At 46.6% G+C, this 14,666-nt stretch overlaps 1 protein-coding gene across 1 annotated transcript in view; it reads left to right on the forward strand.

The window, feature by feature from the left end:
* The window catches only part of si (sucrase-isomaltase), a 257,508-nt gene that overhangs the window by 121,118 nt on the left and 121,724 nt on the right, over positions 1–14,666 (forward strand). Inside the window, exons 24-26 of the mRNA XM_072474450.1 lie at positions 1,476–1,525; positions 6,635–6,808; positions 8,397–8,540. Of these exons, the coding sequence (XP_072330551.1) occupies positions 1,476–1,525; positions 6,635–6,808; positions 8,397–8,540 (368 nt within the window). The remainder of the gene's footprint in view (positions 1–1,475; positions 1,526–6,634; positions 6,809–8,396; positions 8,541–14,666) is intronic.

The raw sequence follows: 14,666 nt of genomic DNA on the forward strand, positions 1-14,666 counted from the left end.
GAATTCATAATTAATTACACCAGGGACGAAGCTATCGTGTGGTTTCCCATCAGCCTCCAACGGAGGAAACACTCCCCATTCCCAACATAGGACTGATGGGAAATTCCACCCCTTGTCTCCAATTCTCCAGCTATTAGGGGCTGGTTTAGCACACTGGGCTAAATCGCTGGCTTTTAAAGCAGGCCAGCAGCACGGTTCAATTCCCGTACGAGCCTCCCCGAACAGGTGCCGGAATGTGGCGACTAGGGGCTTTTCACAGTAACTTCATTGAAGCCTACTTGTGACAATAAGCGATTTTCATTTTCATTCATATTGTAAGCCCAGCTGCTGTTTATGATCCAATCTTTTTTGTTGTTGACCCCCTTCAGTCAACATGGCCCCAATCTTTTAAGCGTGCGAACGAATCTTCAAGCTGCTTTAGTCGCATTTATCGCATTTCCTACAGTTAAACTGCAATCTTCTCAGAACTAATATTTACTTCTAAAATATGACTATGAATCATTAACTCGGTATATATAACAATATGCATTTGCTCTAAAAGATGGAGACACTGGCTGGAATTTTCTGGCTCTATCCACCGGTGGGACATCTTGGTCCCGTTGAAGGTAATGGACTTATGGCTGGCTCACTCACTGCTTTCAACTCTTTTTTTTTCTAATGTAATTTTATTCAAGGCATTTTCATATATACAAAAAGAATCAGCAGAACAACCAAACAATTCAGCAACCAACCAACAACCACATCCCACCTGCTCTCCTGACGTTAACCCCTCCTCAAATCCCACCTGCCCCATTTTGACTAACCCCCTTACTCTCCCCAAACCCCTTCTCCCAAACACCCACCCTTGCTGACCCCTCCAACCTCCTTAAAGAAATCAATAAACGGTTTCCACCTCTGGGTGAACCCATCTGCCGATCCCCTCAAAGCGAACTTGGCCTTCTCCAACTTCTGGAATTCTGGCAGGACGCTCACCCAGGACGCTTTCGTCGGCTTTCAGAATCATTTCTGCATATATTGTCTGAGTCAAGGAGGGATGGGATTCTCCGGCCTGCCAGCCGCGTTTTCCTGGGTGGTGTGTCTTCGTCGGCAACGGGAATCTTCATTCCCGTCACCTGCCAATGGGATTTCCCATTGTGGCCACCCCACATCACGGGGAAACCTGCGGGCGTGGGTGATCTGCCGATGCAACGGAGAATCCCACCGGGGGAGGATTCAGCCCTTCATTTCTCAACTCGGATTGTCATTTCAAAAGCAGTATTCATTCTGTTTATCACATGGCTGGTGAGCCAATTCAATATTGATTGCCAAGCAATTATGTTACCTGAAGCAATGACCTGTTGTTCGTCACTCTGTCTTAAACACTTTGAAATATATTTCTTAATATGTAACTTGATAGATGATTCTAATGTACTCTGTCCCTGGTTTTTCTGATGCCCTGTTGCTGAGTAGTAAATTGTGTTGATTTTCCCTTTCAGATACTTTCCAAAAGGAAACTTACACTGCTTATCAGTTTACAGTTGCAAAGGTTAGCTTTTTCAAATTGAGTCAATTATAATTTCTAATTGTTATTTTATTACAAAATTTGCTGCTCAATGTGTACATGGAACACATTTCCCGGATTGTTGGTCGAGATTTTTTTTTTTTTGCAGAAGTAACTAGGCATGACTTTAAACTGCGTAAATATAACCCTTGCTGAAATGAATTATGTTTTCAGAGGAGTCTGTGCAAGAATCAGGATGTGTTCATTCTCCAATCTTTGGCAATTCTAAAATATGACAGCATTTCCAAGAATATACACAAGTGTCAAAATTCATCCATCCTCACTCATTCATACTCTGAATGGAACACTTAGAGGACATCCTAACCCATTTCAAATAAGCAGATAACTACCTCATAAAAAAGGGAGGGTGCATGAAAATAGGACACGCAACATCTGCAAGGTCACAGTGCCAATCATAATTTCCTGGTTCAAACTTGGCATATCACTCTGAAGCACTGTTGGAAGTGTTTAATGCTAACATTACATGCCAAGAAGGAAAAAAAATGTTATTACAGTATTCTTATTTCCCGGTTTTTACTGTGTTCAATCTTAAGGTGTATAAGACCAATTCGGACCAGGATTCTTATTTTTATTATTTTTTTCCTTCTGAGTGCCCATCAAACTGCTTACCAATCAAGCATGGCATCAAAAAACCATTCCTAAGTTATATTTAATGAAATGGTCAAAGAGAAAATCCTGCGCTGGCTGAAGTCATGCCTCATTCAAAAGGGGCAAGTATGGTTATCCGAGATCGAGCATCATTCCAGGAGTTTCTCAGGAAACTGTTCTCACCCCAGCCATTTTTATCTTTGTTGGTTACTTTCCTCTATGCGAGTATATTCATCGATAACCAATGGCAGGAAAGAAATCAAGGAAGGAATCTTTCGGGAAATTAAGTGGTGTTTGCATGACTGATGAGTTTTAATGCCAGGGAACTTTGAATAATCTGAGACAAAAACATAATGATGAAAAAGGACAGGTAAATTACCTTAAGGGAGGAGATTAGTTAGGTAATAGTAACAATGGCTTCAGAATGTGCACATAGAAACAGGTAAAGAAAAGTAAATAGCAAGTAAAAGGAGTCTAACATGAAAATGTTGGATGACTTCCGGTGGTAGCCACGGCGTGATCGGTCGCACTAAGGTGGCTCCAGCCTGGATCTTTTTGCCCAATTTTCAGGGAAATTTGGTAGAACGTTGTGAGGAGGGTGGAGGATGATTAGTTCGCTTCTGGACTGGAATGTTTATGGGATGTCAGACCCGATTAAAGACAGTGAGAGCCTTGGCCCAAGAGTTGGAGGGGGCTCGTGGTGCAGTGCAAGCTGAGAAAATGGCAGAGGGGGAAGGGTCATCGTCGATGGCGAAGCTGCCAATTGAACACTTGATCAGTTTCATCAAGGAGGAATATCAGCAGCAACAGAAGGATATACAAGGGACTGGTTGATGGTGATTGAGGGGGCAGTTGCATCTATTCGCGGGACCTTGGGTCAGGTGGAGAAGACCATAAGACATAGGAGCAGAATTCCATCGAGTCTGTTGCGCCCATTCGATCATAGCTGATATTTTCTCCTCCCCATTCTCCTGTCTTCTCCCCATAACCCCTGATCCCCTTATTAATCAAGTACCTATCTATCTCTGTCTTAAAGACACTCAGTGATTTGACCTCCATAGCCTTCTGCGGCAAAAAGTTCCACAGATTCACCACCCTCTGGCTGAAGAAATTTCTCCTCATCTCTGCTTTAAAGGATCGTCCCTTTAGTCTGAGATTGTGTCCTCTGGTTCTAGTTTTTCCTACAAGTGGAAACATCCTGTCCACGTCCACTCTATCCAGGCCTCGCAGTATCCTGTAAGTTTCAATAAGATCCCCTCTCATCCAAGAGAGTCTAAACTCCAACGAGTACAGACCCAGAGTCCTCAAACGTTCCTCATAGCACAAGCTCTTCATTCCAGGGATCATTCTGGTGAACCTCCTCTGGACCCTTTCCAAGGCCAGCGCATCCTTCCTTAGATTAGGGCCCAAAACTGCTCACAATACTCCAAATTGGGTCTGACCAAAGCCTTATACAGCCTCAGAAGTACATCCCTGGTCTTTTATTCTAGCCCTCTTGACATGAATGCTAACATTGCATTTGCCTTCTTAACTGCCGACTGAACCTGCACATTAACCTTAAGAGAATTATAAACAAGGACTCCCAAGTCCCTATGTGCTTCTGATTGCCTCAGCATTTCCCCATTTCGAAAATAGTCCCCTATCCATGCAGGGATCTTACCCTCAACACCATGGGCTTTTAATTTATTTAACAGAGAAGCACTTGGAGGTGCAAGGAACGATGATCCAAGATGTGGACAAGGTGGTGTCCGACCAGAGTGACGAGATCATATTTCTGGAAGCGGAAATGGCGAGACTGGATGATGTTTGCAAGATGCTGCGTGTGAGGGTGGAGGTCCAAGAGAATCGATCTCGGTGGCAGAATATTGTGGGCCTGCTGGAGGGACTTGAAAGAAGGGGCGACACGAGCTATGTTGCGCGAATGTTGGCAAAGTTGGTGGAGGAGAAGGTTCTAATCAAGGCCTCGGAGATGGAATGGGCCCACAGGTCCTTGAGGCAGAAGATGGGAGAGGGGGTGTCACCGCAGGTGGTGATTGTGCGTATAAATAGGTTTCAGGACAAAGAAAAGATCTTGTGGTGGGCCAGGGCGAGCAGCTGGGAAGGAAATCAGGTCATGATATACCTGGACGTTGGCACGGACCTGGCTAAGAGACCGGTGGGGTTTAATAAAACCAAGATGGCACTGTATTGGTGCAAGATCCACTTCGGGTGCTGTACCCGGCCAAACATTGGCTGGTTTTTGAGGGCCGGGAATATTATTGTGCGATGCCGGAAGAGGCGAATGACTTCATCCAGGTGCTTGGGTTGGGGACAGCTGACTTTGGCACCAGTTGCATATATTTTTATATGTTCCATCGCTCGTTCGAGGACGTTTGCATGTCAGGACTCTGTGAAAGACCTAACATGGCTGACCTCTGTCAGAAGCCCCCAGGAAGTTTGAACCTCCAATGGCAATTTACCTGCTCCTCGGGACTCTCCACAAAAGTCTCCAAATATGAGTTCTTCAAACAATCCTGACATATTTGTCTGAATAGTGACCTATGAAATCTTAGGCAGAAAAATCCTAGTCTAACGTAAGGGTAACTACAGAACTGGATCTGTCATTCAGTCACATTAAACTTCAAATTCTCCCCCCCCCCCCCCCCCCACCATATGATTGTGCCCTCCGACGCCACCTCCCCAACTATCCCCAAAACCATGACTATCCCCCCTGACTTCTCCGGCTACCTATCCTAACCTCCCCCTCTCCGGCTACCCCTTCTGACCTGATTACCCCTACAACTTACCTCTTCATCTCAGCCAACTACAAACCTCATCCACTTTCAATCCTACCCACTTGCCACCCTACAAACCTGCCATCCTACTTGCCTGCCACCATACCCACCTACCTCCATGCCCATTTACCCACTTACCTCACCCATTAACCTAGTCACTCACTCACTCTGGACACTTAAACTTGCCTTACTGTGAAACGGGGCATGTCCAATCTTTCCCTCTGACGCTACTGCGCAATGATGGAGTTCTCCAACGAGCTGTACTTTCTGCATTTCTGGAGGAGTCATGCTCAGAATACCTTCCCAGAAATGCATAGCTGCGTCAGGGCACAGAAAAGTACAGCCAGAGCCGCAACCCAACGGTAACTGTCGCTTCATGAAAAAAACCCTGCCAAAGATGTGCCTAGAGCAGGTGTGCGGCAGACTTGAAAGAAACCAAAACAAGGAAAGAAAACAAAATACAGATTATAGTTTGAAATGTTTGAACTCGAGTGTTGAGTCTGGTGTAGCCATCTAAAATGGCCGCCCGCAAAGGATTATGGGAATTGCGGTCAGGTTGGGACACAGACCATACACAGCCCCTGTGTATTGTGCAGAGAAAACTAGACCTACACAGAAACTTGCACCTGCTAAAGGTCAATCACTGATTTCCCCAGGACATTGGGACACAGATTGAAACATAGCAGCAGTAACAGACTCGGGGGTGCCTATTTACCTTATTTGGGAGTGCCTACATGCCTTGGACAATAACAACTAGGACTCGCCCAGCTATCAAGGTACCTGCCCCTAATTGGCCAGAATCGATTGGGGTGATCGAAATCCTATCGATCCATTGGATCCCAGGTTGGGACCGCCCAAAAGAGCGCCAAAGATCAGAGGAAAAGAAGAACTGCGCAACCAATATTCTGTCTCTTTTGCGACCGACCTCTGCCCCACCAAATGCAGCACATCAACCAGCCAAGTTCAAGGACCCGCAATCTCTACCTGAAGGACGAGCTGCAGCCTCGACATGCCTGACAACTTCCAGCCTCCACACGGTGGGATTCAGACAAAGGCCTTGTCTAACTTGCACAGAGCAGGTCACTTGAAAGTTAAGTAAAGGTCATGTAAGCTGTTAGGTATAGTTTAATGTGTCGCCGCATGTAGATTATTACGCATAGAACCGAGCCTATGTTTAACAATAAACAATAATTGGACTAATATACTGGTTGTGTGGTCATTTGTCCAGTACACAGAACGTACTCGCATCTTGTGGTTACTATCAATAAAGATAAAAGACCAACACTGGAATACGGCAAAGTGCCTGATCAAAAGATGCAGTGCTGTTCCTTCTTCTTCACATTGGCGCAGACACAATAAACTGATTGGCCTTCTTGTGCACGGTTGCTTGTCCTGTTCACCTAGATCCCAGATGTTCCATCACTATGCCATTGTCAGCCCACACTTTCACAAACTTGCCACATGAAAACATTACACCATTCAAGCGCAACTCTAATTCACAGCAGATCCTATTAGTTGCCCTGCTACAGGAAAATCTAATTCATTATAGCCAAAGCTCCTTGCTTCAATAGTTGCGCTTTGGTTGCCTTGTTAGTGGATAGCAAACTCATTGTATTGGGCAACTAAACGCACAAGTCCTAAATGTATTACCACTCTCAGGGAAAGAAAATCATTTGTTTCAAATGCTTAATGAAGTTTTGTTCTATTTTAGAATCGTTTGGATATTACAGTAATAAAACAAGGATACATTGACCCAAACTACCTAAAATTTGGAGAAATAAGAATCCTTGGTGTCAAGAGTGCTCTGGCATCAGTAACCGTGAAACATGGACCTAATGTCACCACATTATCACCACAAAATATCAATTATAATGCAAAGACTAAGGTAATAGAAACTTTCTTATAATCTCAATAATTCTTTCTTTAGTTAAATACATATACTACCCGTTGAGCTCTTAGCTGTCCCATTCTGATACTCAGTCTGACCAACTGTATTTTCTTTTAACCTATAAGACCTAGATGTCAAAATTATGTCAGTTTATGGTTCTCCATTACTTACTATATTTAGCAGAGATATTTGATTCCAGGGATAACTTTGAATCTTATGCATGCAGGATCAGAATTAAGTAAAACAAGACTTTCCTGTGGGAGAAGGTGATAGCACCAAAAATGCTTTGGAGTGTCATCTGTAAGTGACACTTTTTAGTTGCAAAGAAAGATCCCATAGAGTTCAGTGCCGCTCATTGTCTGACTGCGATAAAAAAGACCAGGGGCGAGATTTCCAATCCCTCAGCCACGTGGCGGCCAGATTCTATCATCCTGTTGCTTGTCAATTGGATTTCCCATTGAAATCATCTCATGTCGCCGTGAAACCCATTGACAGGGTTCTGCTGCCAGCGGGAAAAGTGAATTGTAATGACTGGAGAATTCGGCCAAGGATGCATTTTGGACGTTGTATTTGGACAATTAGTATTTTCCTGTAAAATTGAGCGTTTTTTCTTTCTCACACCATCTCCTGTTTTGAGAAGTTAATCTGGAGTGAACGCTCAGTGCAACCTTTGTAACATTCGTTAATCTGGTAATGATTATTACAAACCAATTCTTTTATCAATTGCTTTGCTTTATCTTATCTTGACGGAGTATCTTCTAATGATAAAACTCATGAAACCATAATATCAGTAAGATATTAAACTTTATTGCAACAAATCATTCATTTACAGCAGGTATATTTGTATTAAACTTAAATTTACATGTTATTGAATTAGATTTTACACCATGGCAGAGATTCCTGTTAGGATAGCATCAGGGTGGAATTTTTGCCTACCTGTGTGCTCTGAAGATGGATTAATTTGAAAATTGGGAGCAGACAACAGCCGTATTTTCTGGGCTACTAATGGCCCACTGTGGGGTGGGGGGCTGCTGCTGTGGCAGTTGTTGCGATCAGTGGTACCATGTAAAGCAGAGAAGAATTTAAAAGGCTTTGTCATTTCAAGTTTGCATGATTGATTGAACTGAGCCTGACAGACGTTTAAATTTTAAGCTGTCCATCTCTCTCCCACACCTTAATAGCGTTAGATGACAGATTGCGATGACACTCTTGAGATCCAATGATTCTTGATATCTAATGACTAGAAATGCATCGGATAAAAGCCTCCTGCTAATAACAGGTGATTTGCATACGCTCAACCCAAATATGGGCAGATGTCATTTCCAGTGGAAAGTTAAGAGCCAACAGAAGAATTTACTGACACATTTTCCATTGCTGCCCATCTAGTGATTGTTCAAAAATGAATACTAATTCAGAGGATAATCCATGTTGAAGATCGAAGACAATAGAATTCTCAAACACAAAAGATGCTCTAAAATGAAGTTTATGCTTTAAAATTATTATTGAGAATAATAATTAAAGATTGAATTATTGTAATCGGGACACTTTAATGACTCTTGCAATAAATGTGTTTTCCTTTGCATAGGTTGTTCAGCTAACAGGTCTTCAATTAGAACTGGGAGAATCCTATTCAGTACAGTGGAATTCTGCAGTATTTGAAAGGATAGATTGTCACCCTGAAAAAAATGCAAATGAAACTGCATGTATCGAGCGGGGTTGCAAATGGGTTGTAAGTAATCTGAAAACAGAAAATTGTTTTGAGAGAGAAAGTTTGTTTATTTATTACAGACACATTTTTATTCATGTGAACATATTTAGAAATTAATTTTAAGGTTAAAATTTGTACTTCGCATCATCAGTTATGGGGAGAATTTCTGACCATCGGTCACACTCCGGCCAGCCCAATATTAGCATGCATTGTTATAGAATTCTTATCAACAGGCAGATGGACTATTTCTATGGACTTTTTTCTCCTCTGTGCCTGTTGACCCTGCCATGTACTTCGCGACCAGACCACCCCATACACTGCCCACCTAACTTGCACCACCCTAGACACTAAGGGACAATTTAGCATGGCCAATCCATGTGACCTGCACATCTTTGGACTGTGGGAGGAAGCTGTAGCACCCGGAGGAAACCCACGCAGACACTGGTAGAACGTGCAAAATCAACGCAGTTCCCCAAGGCCGGAATTGAACGCATGTCCCTGACACGGAGGCAGCAGTGCTAACCACTGTGCCACCGTGCCGACCACCAATTTGACCAATTTCACGATCTGTTCATAGATCTTGGAGTCATGTGCCGCCGGGGACGTGGGGCTCCGAGTAAAATGATATGTTTGGGGCCCGCAAACTGACAGAGGGGGTGGAGAATTCAGGGGGAGTCCCAAAACAGCTTTTATGCTGGCGGGATTTCCTGCTCGATTGTCGCCGCCTCCCAGCAGCGATGTAACGGGCTTCTCACCATGCATTTGAATGCCCTTTTAATATGATTAGCGGGCCTCCCCTCTGGAAACTCCCCCATGTATGAATGTCCTCCCCTTCCTCTGGCAGTGTGACGTTCTTTCAGCAGGATTCCTGATAGTTTTTATAAACAGGGAACTGGCGAACAGACTCAGCCAGCGTCGCACAGCTATGCACAGCCCCCAGAAGGGAGTGAGTCATACCTAGGCACTGAGTGCCTAGCCAGTGCCAGGGTTGGGCGCTTCTGTCGGGGAGGTTCCGGGTGATCGGAGGATGGTTCTGTTTATGTGGGTAGGGTTCTTTTTTATATTTATTCTGTTTGTATCAAGGTGCCTTCAGCTGAGTTTGCTGGAGGGGGGGCTCATTCAGAGGCTGCCCCCGCCAGCATGACGTTTAGGGACCAGCCTCTTAACTTTTCTTTTTCAATGTGTTTTAAAATACAGCAGGAAAATCCAGCAAGGCAACCAGCAGCTGCCCTCCGGTTATCTGATCGGAGACGGCACTTTTAAAAAGATATATAAAATTCCACTCACAGTCAGCAGCGCTACAATCTGTGTTATTGTGAAATTATGTCCACTCAACATCCATAGAGATACTCACAATTAACGGTGCAGTTTTAGGTGCTGGTGCAGATAGTCACCATTCACTACACCCAAAACAAAATCACTGTTTGATGCTGAAAATGGCGGGGAGGGTGGAAGTCACTGTGAACAACACCATACGTACACAGTGTTTTGTTATGCTCTTGACGTAGCAAAAGCTGCTTCCTTGATGTATAGCTACTCAGACTAACCAACCAGTCTGCTACAATCCACGTGGTGGGAGTGATGTTCAATCAACCCTGGGCGCAATTCTCCGATCGGGAGACTAAGTCCCTACGCCGGAGTGAAAATCGGAGTGTTTCACTCTGGTGTCGGAGGCCGTTCCCAGCCCGCTATTCTCCCGCCCCTGGGGGGCTAGGAGCGGCGCCGTGTCATTTACGCGCGCCGGGCTTTGACGCCGCGTAAAAGCCCGGCGCATGCGCGGTTGCCATCCTCCCCGCGGCTGCCCCGCAAGAAGATGGCGGATCGGCTTGCGGGGCAGCGGAGGAAAGGAGGTCCTCCTTCAGAGAGGCCGGCCCGCCGATCGGTGGGCACCGATCGTGGGCCAGACCCCTTCTGAGCCCCCCCCCCCCCGGTGCAGAAACCCCCCTCGCCACCACCCCCAGCGTTCCCGCGCTATTCCCGCCGGCAGCGACCAGGTGTGGTTGGCGCCAGCTGGAACCTGTCATGTTGGGCAGGCCGCTCGGCCCATCTGGGCCGGATAATCGGCGCTCGCCCATTACCAACGGCAAGCGGCGATTCTCCCAGCGGTTTGCCGTGATTCGCGCTGCGCCGGTTTGGGGGGGGGGGTGGGAGAATCGCGTGCGGGCGTCGGGACGGCGTGGCCGGACTCGCGCGGCGCCCGGGCAATTCTCCCACCCGGCGTGGGGGGGGGGGGGAGAATTCCGCCCCCTGTGTCTGTACTCACTGAGTGTCTCCACTGGAAAGAGACTGAGCATGTGCGATGTGTCCTTTTATATGGGTTGGTGTAATGCCCCCCTGTGGTAGTGTCACCTCTTGTGTGTATCGTGAATGCCCATTGGTCGTACCCTATCTTACTGACCTATTGGTTGACTGTCTGTGTGTCATGTCTCTGGTGTTCCCTCTAGTGTCTAGCTAGGTGTAGTGTATGTACATGAACCCTTTGTGTACTTACAGTGATGCATATCACCACACACAGCACCCTCATTTGCATTTCTGTATTCTGAGTCGGGGTTGCTTTTTAATTATAGCGAAGCAGAATAATGGTACTGATTCTGGGGTGTTCTGCAGAGTTGTGTAATCCCACATCACCACCTTCTCAAGGGCAGTTTGAATAGGCAATATATGCTGTCCGAGCCAGTGATGAACACATCCCATGAAAGAATAAAAATAAACTAAAGGTAATAAATAGGACAGGGTATGAGGATTGAAGTTCAGCTTTAGTTTAACCAGGGTGCCAAGATTCTGGATTGTTTCTTTAAACATGAATGAATGGCTGGCGACATGGACCAAATGATTGGCAATAAGGGAGGGGATTTTTTTGCAAAAGACAGTACTGATTGTTTTGATCTTTTCATTGTTTACTTGAAGGGAGTTGCCACTCTTCCATGACTTGATATTAGACTGATGGTCTCAAAGCATAATAGTGGATGTTGAATCCAGAGTGATGACAGAAAGATGGATCTGGGTGTCACTTGCGCACATGTGGAAGTTGACCACATGGTCAGACTAGATCTTCGATCGATGCATTCTAAGACCAGATGCATGCCATATTTGCTCAATGTTGCAGCTGTCAGCAGTTGAAGCATTAAGATTGGACTTTATCGTGAATGAGAGGTGCTGGAAATGGGGACCAGTGAGATATTTATTAAACAAATGAGTGGCGACTCTTGTTTCATGCTGGTTGGAGGAATTGAGAGGGGAATTGGAGTTTGAGATTGACCTAGTAAGAAAGCTCGGAACTGTGCTTTTCTGTTGGTGGATGAGGAAAACTGTTGGATTACGGGACTGTGGTTGAAGAAGGAGACAAAGAAGCAGGTATCTGCCAATGATTGAGACCTTAAAGGCAGTGAGGCCTGTTGATAGGATTAGGTGTGGATATGGGTGGAGGGGGTGATTATTGGTGTATGAAATAATACAGACAGAAAAAATTGTTCAGAATGGCTGAGTTTTTAAAATGTCGGATAAGGCAGTGAAGATAAGGAATCGTTTGATTTTGAGGGAGTAATCCTTGTGAGAATGTTGGCATGGCTCAAAGGAGGAACATATGCTTTGAAAGGAGATACAGGAGGAATGAAAGATGAGTGCGGTATGTAAGCCCTTGAAGGAACATAAGATGTGAGATGTGTAAGGGGAGAGTTCGAGGCAGGATTTGACAAAGTCGGTTATGCCACTGTCACAGTAATTTGGGTCAGGATGGAATGCAAGGTCACATTGGGAATCTTCAGTAATGGGGAAGCAATCAAAATCCAATAGCTAGGTTCAGTCAGTGCCAGGATATCAAGAAAATAGCTCCCAATGAAATATGAATTGAAAAATGCTATTCATTCAGGGAGCAAATGTTGTGGAGGAGGAAACGGACTGTGGTAGTGATTAATATCCCATCGTTAGTATCTGTCGGGATAATAGATGATAGCTGGATTAGGACAAGAGTTGGAGAATTTAAACTCAAGAAGCACGCACCTCGGAGAATCGCGCGCCGGCGTCGGGGCATCGTGGCATGGTTGCGGCGATTCTCCGGCCCGGCGCAGGGCTGGGAGAATCGCGCCCAGAGTTCCTCTGGCAACCGAAAGAGAGAAATGTAATTTAGGTCCCAAAGGCCTAAGAAGCAGGAGACCACTCAAACCTCATTCAGTTTAACAGTACACCTTTCTGCTTCATTTGTTTCAGCCGACTTCTTAACCAGATCCGGATGAAGGAAATCCGAGTGCCAATCTGTGAACTGTTCGGTTGCGCTATGCTTAAAAAATGAAGTTGAGGAGAACAATATTCTTAAAGAACATCAGGGCATATATTGGCTGCGCTTATGTTGTGTTTACATTGTGCCCTGGCTGATGGAGCAGAACTCCCAGTCTCTAAATGAAGCAGCTCTACAGGATGTGGTAGTCACCACTAACTGTATATTAGATGTAGTACGGTAAGGCTCCTGCACTAGAGGTATATGGGTAAATCCCTGCCTGCTGGCTCCGCCCAATAGGTGGCGTATAAATGTGTGTGCCCACCGGAGCTGCTCCCATTCTGGTAGCAGCTACAGGAGGCCACACAACTTTTCTCAATAAAGCCTCGATTATTCACTACTCTAGCCTTTGTAGTAATTGATAGTGCATCAATTTATTGAGCAAAGATTTTAAAACGATGGAACTTCGCATCAAGCCTGATCGCCTACAGCTGCACCCTCAAGCAGCCAACGCCACGTCCGCCTTTGATCACTGGCTAGCCTGCTTCGAAAGCTACCTCCGAACATCAGCTGAACAACCCTCGGACGCACAGAAGCTCCAGGTCCTTTATTCACGGGTGAGCCCTGACATTTTTCCCCTCATCCAGGGGCTGTTTAGCACACTGGGCTAAATTGTTGGCTTTGCAAGCCAGCCAGCACAGTTCAATTCCCGTACCAGCCTCCCCGAACAGGTGCCGGAATGTGGCAACTAGGGGCTTTTCACAGTAACTAGGGGCTGGTTTAGCACAGGGCTAAATCGCTGGCTTAGAAAGCAGACCAAGGCAGGCCAGCAGCACGGTTCAATTCCCATACCAGCCTCCCCGACTAGGCGCCGGAATGTGGCGACTAGGGTCTTTTCACAGTAACTTCATTTGAAGCCTACTTGTGACAATAAGCGATTTCCATTCCATTTCCATGCGCCCACTTACTCTGAAGCAATAGAGCTCCTGAAAGGACATTACGTTCGGCCGGTTAACAAACTCTACGCCAGGCTTCTCCTGTCCACGAGAAAGCAACTCCCCGGTGAATCCCTAGACGATATCTGGCGTGCCCTGCACATCCTGGCGAGGAACTGTGACTGCCAGGCAGTTTCGGCAGTCGGACATGCAGAACGTTTAATCAGAGACGCTTTTGTTATGGGCATGGAGTCGGCGTACATCCGCCAGCGCCTATTGGAGGAGGGTACGCTTGTCCTTGCGGGAACCAGGCAGCTCGTGAACTCGCTAATAGTGGCCTCCCGTAATGTCCAGTCGTACGCCCCCGACCGCACGCCCCCGTGGACATCGTGGGCCCCACCAGCTACCGACCCCAGCCCACCGCAAGCCTGCGCTGCGCGGCAGCCAGCTAAACCCGCGGGGCCCAAATGCTACTTCTGCGGGCAGACCAAACGCCCCCGGCAGCGTTGCCTGGCGCGGAGTGCAACCTGCAAGGGCTGCGGAAAGGAGGGACATTTTGCTGCTGTGTGCCAGGCCCGGTCGATTGCCGCTGTTTCTAGGCCCAACATTCCTACATTCCCCATGTGCGACCCGTGGGCGTCGCAATCTTCGACCCCGCAGACCACATGCGCCCGTGGGCGCCGCCATTTTATTCCCCGCAGGCCACGTGCGGCCCGTGGGCGCCGCCATCTTTAATGCCGCCTGCCATGTGCGCCCTGCGGGCGCCGCCATCTTCGGCACCATGCCACCACCACTGACCAGCCCGGGGCCTATGAGCATCAGCCGCAGTTCACCTCGATCACCCTCGACCAGTCTCGGCCTCAACCTCGCAACCGCAACGACAACGGTGAAAATCGAAGAGCACAAGACTTCCTACCTGTTTGACTCCGGGAGCACGGAAAGCTTCTTCCACCCCACTACGGTAAGGCGCTGCTCCCTCGCGGTACACCCTGTTACCCA

Source organism: Scyliorhinus torazame, chromosome 14 (assembly GCF_047496885.1).
Source record: "Scyliorhinus torazame isolate Kashiwa2021f chromosome 14, sScyTor2.1, whole genome shotgun sequence".
Classification (NCBI taxonomy): Eukaryota; Metazoa; Chordata; class Chondrichthyes; order Carcharhiniformes; family Scyliorhinidae; genus Scyliorhinus; species Scyliorhinus torazame.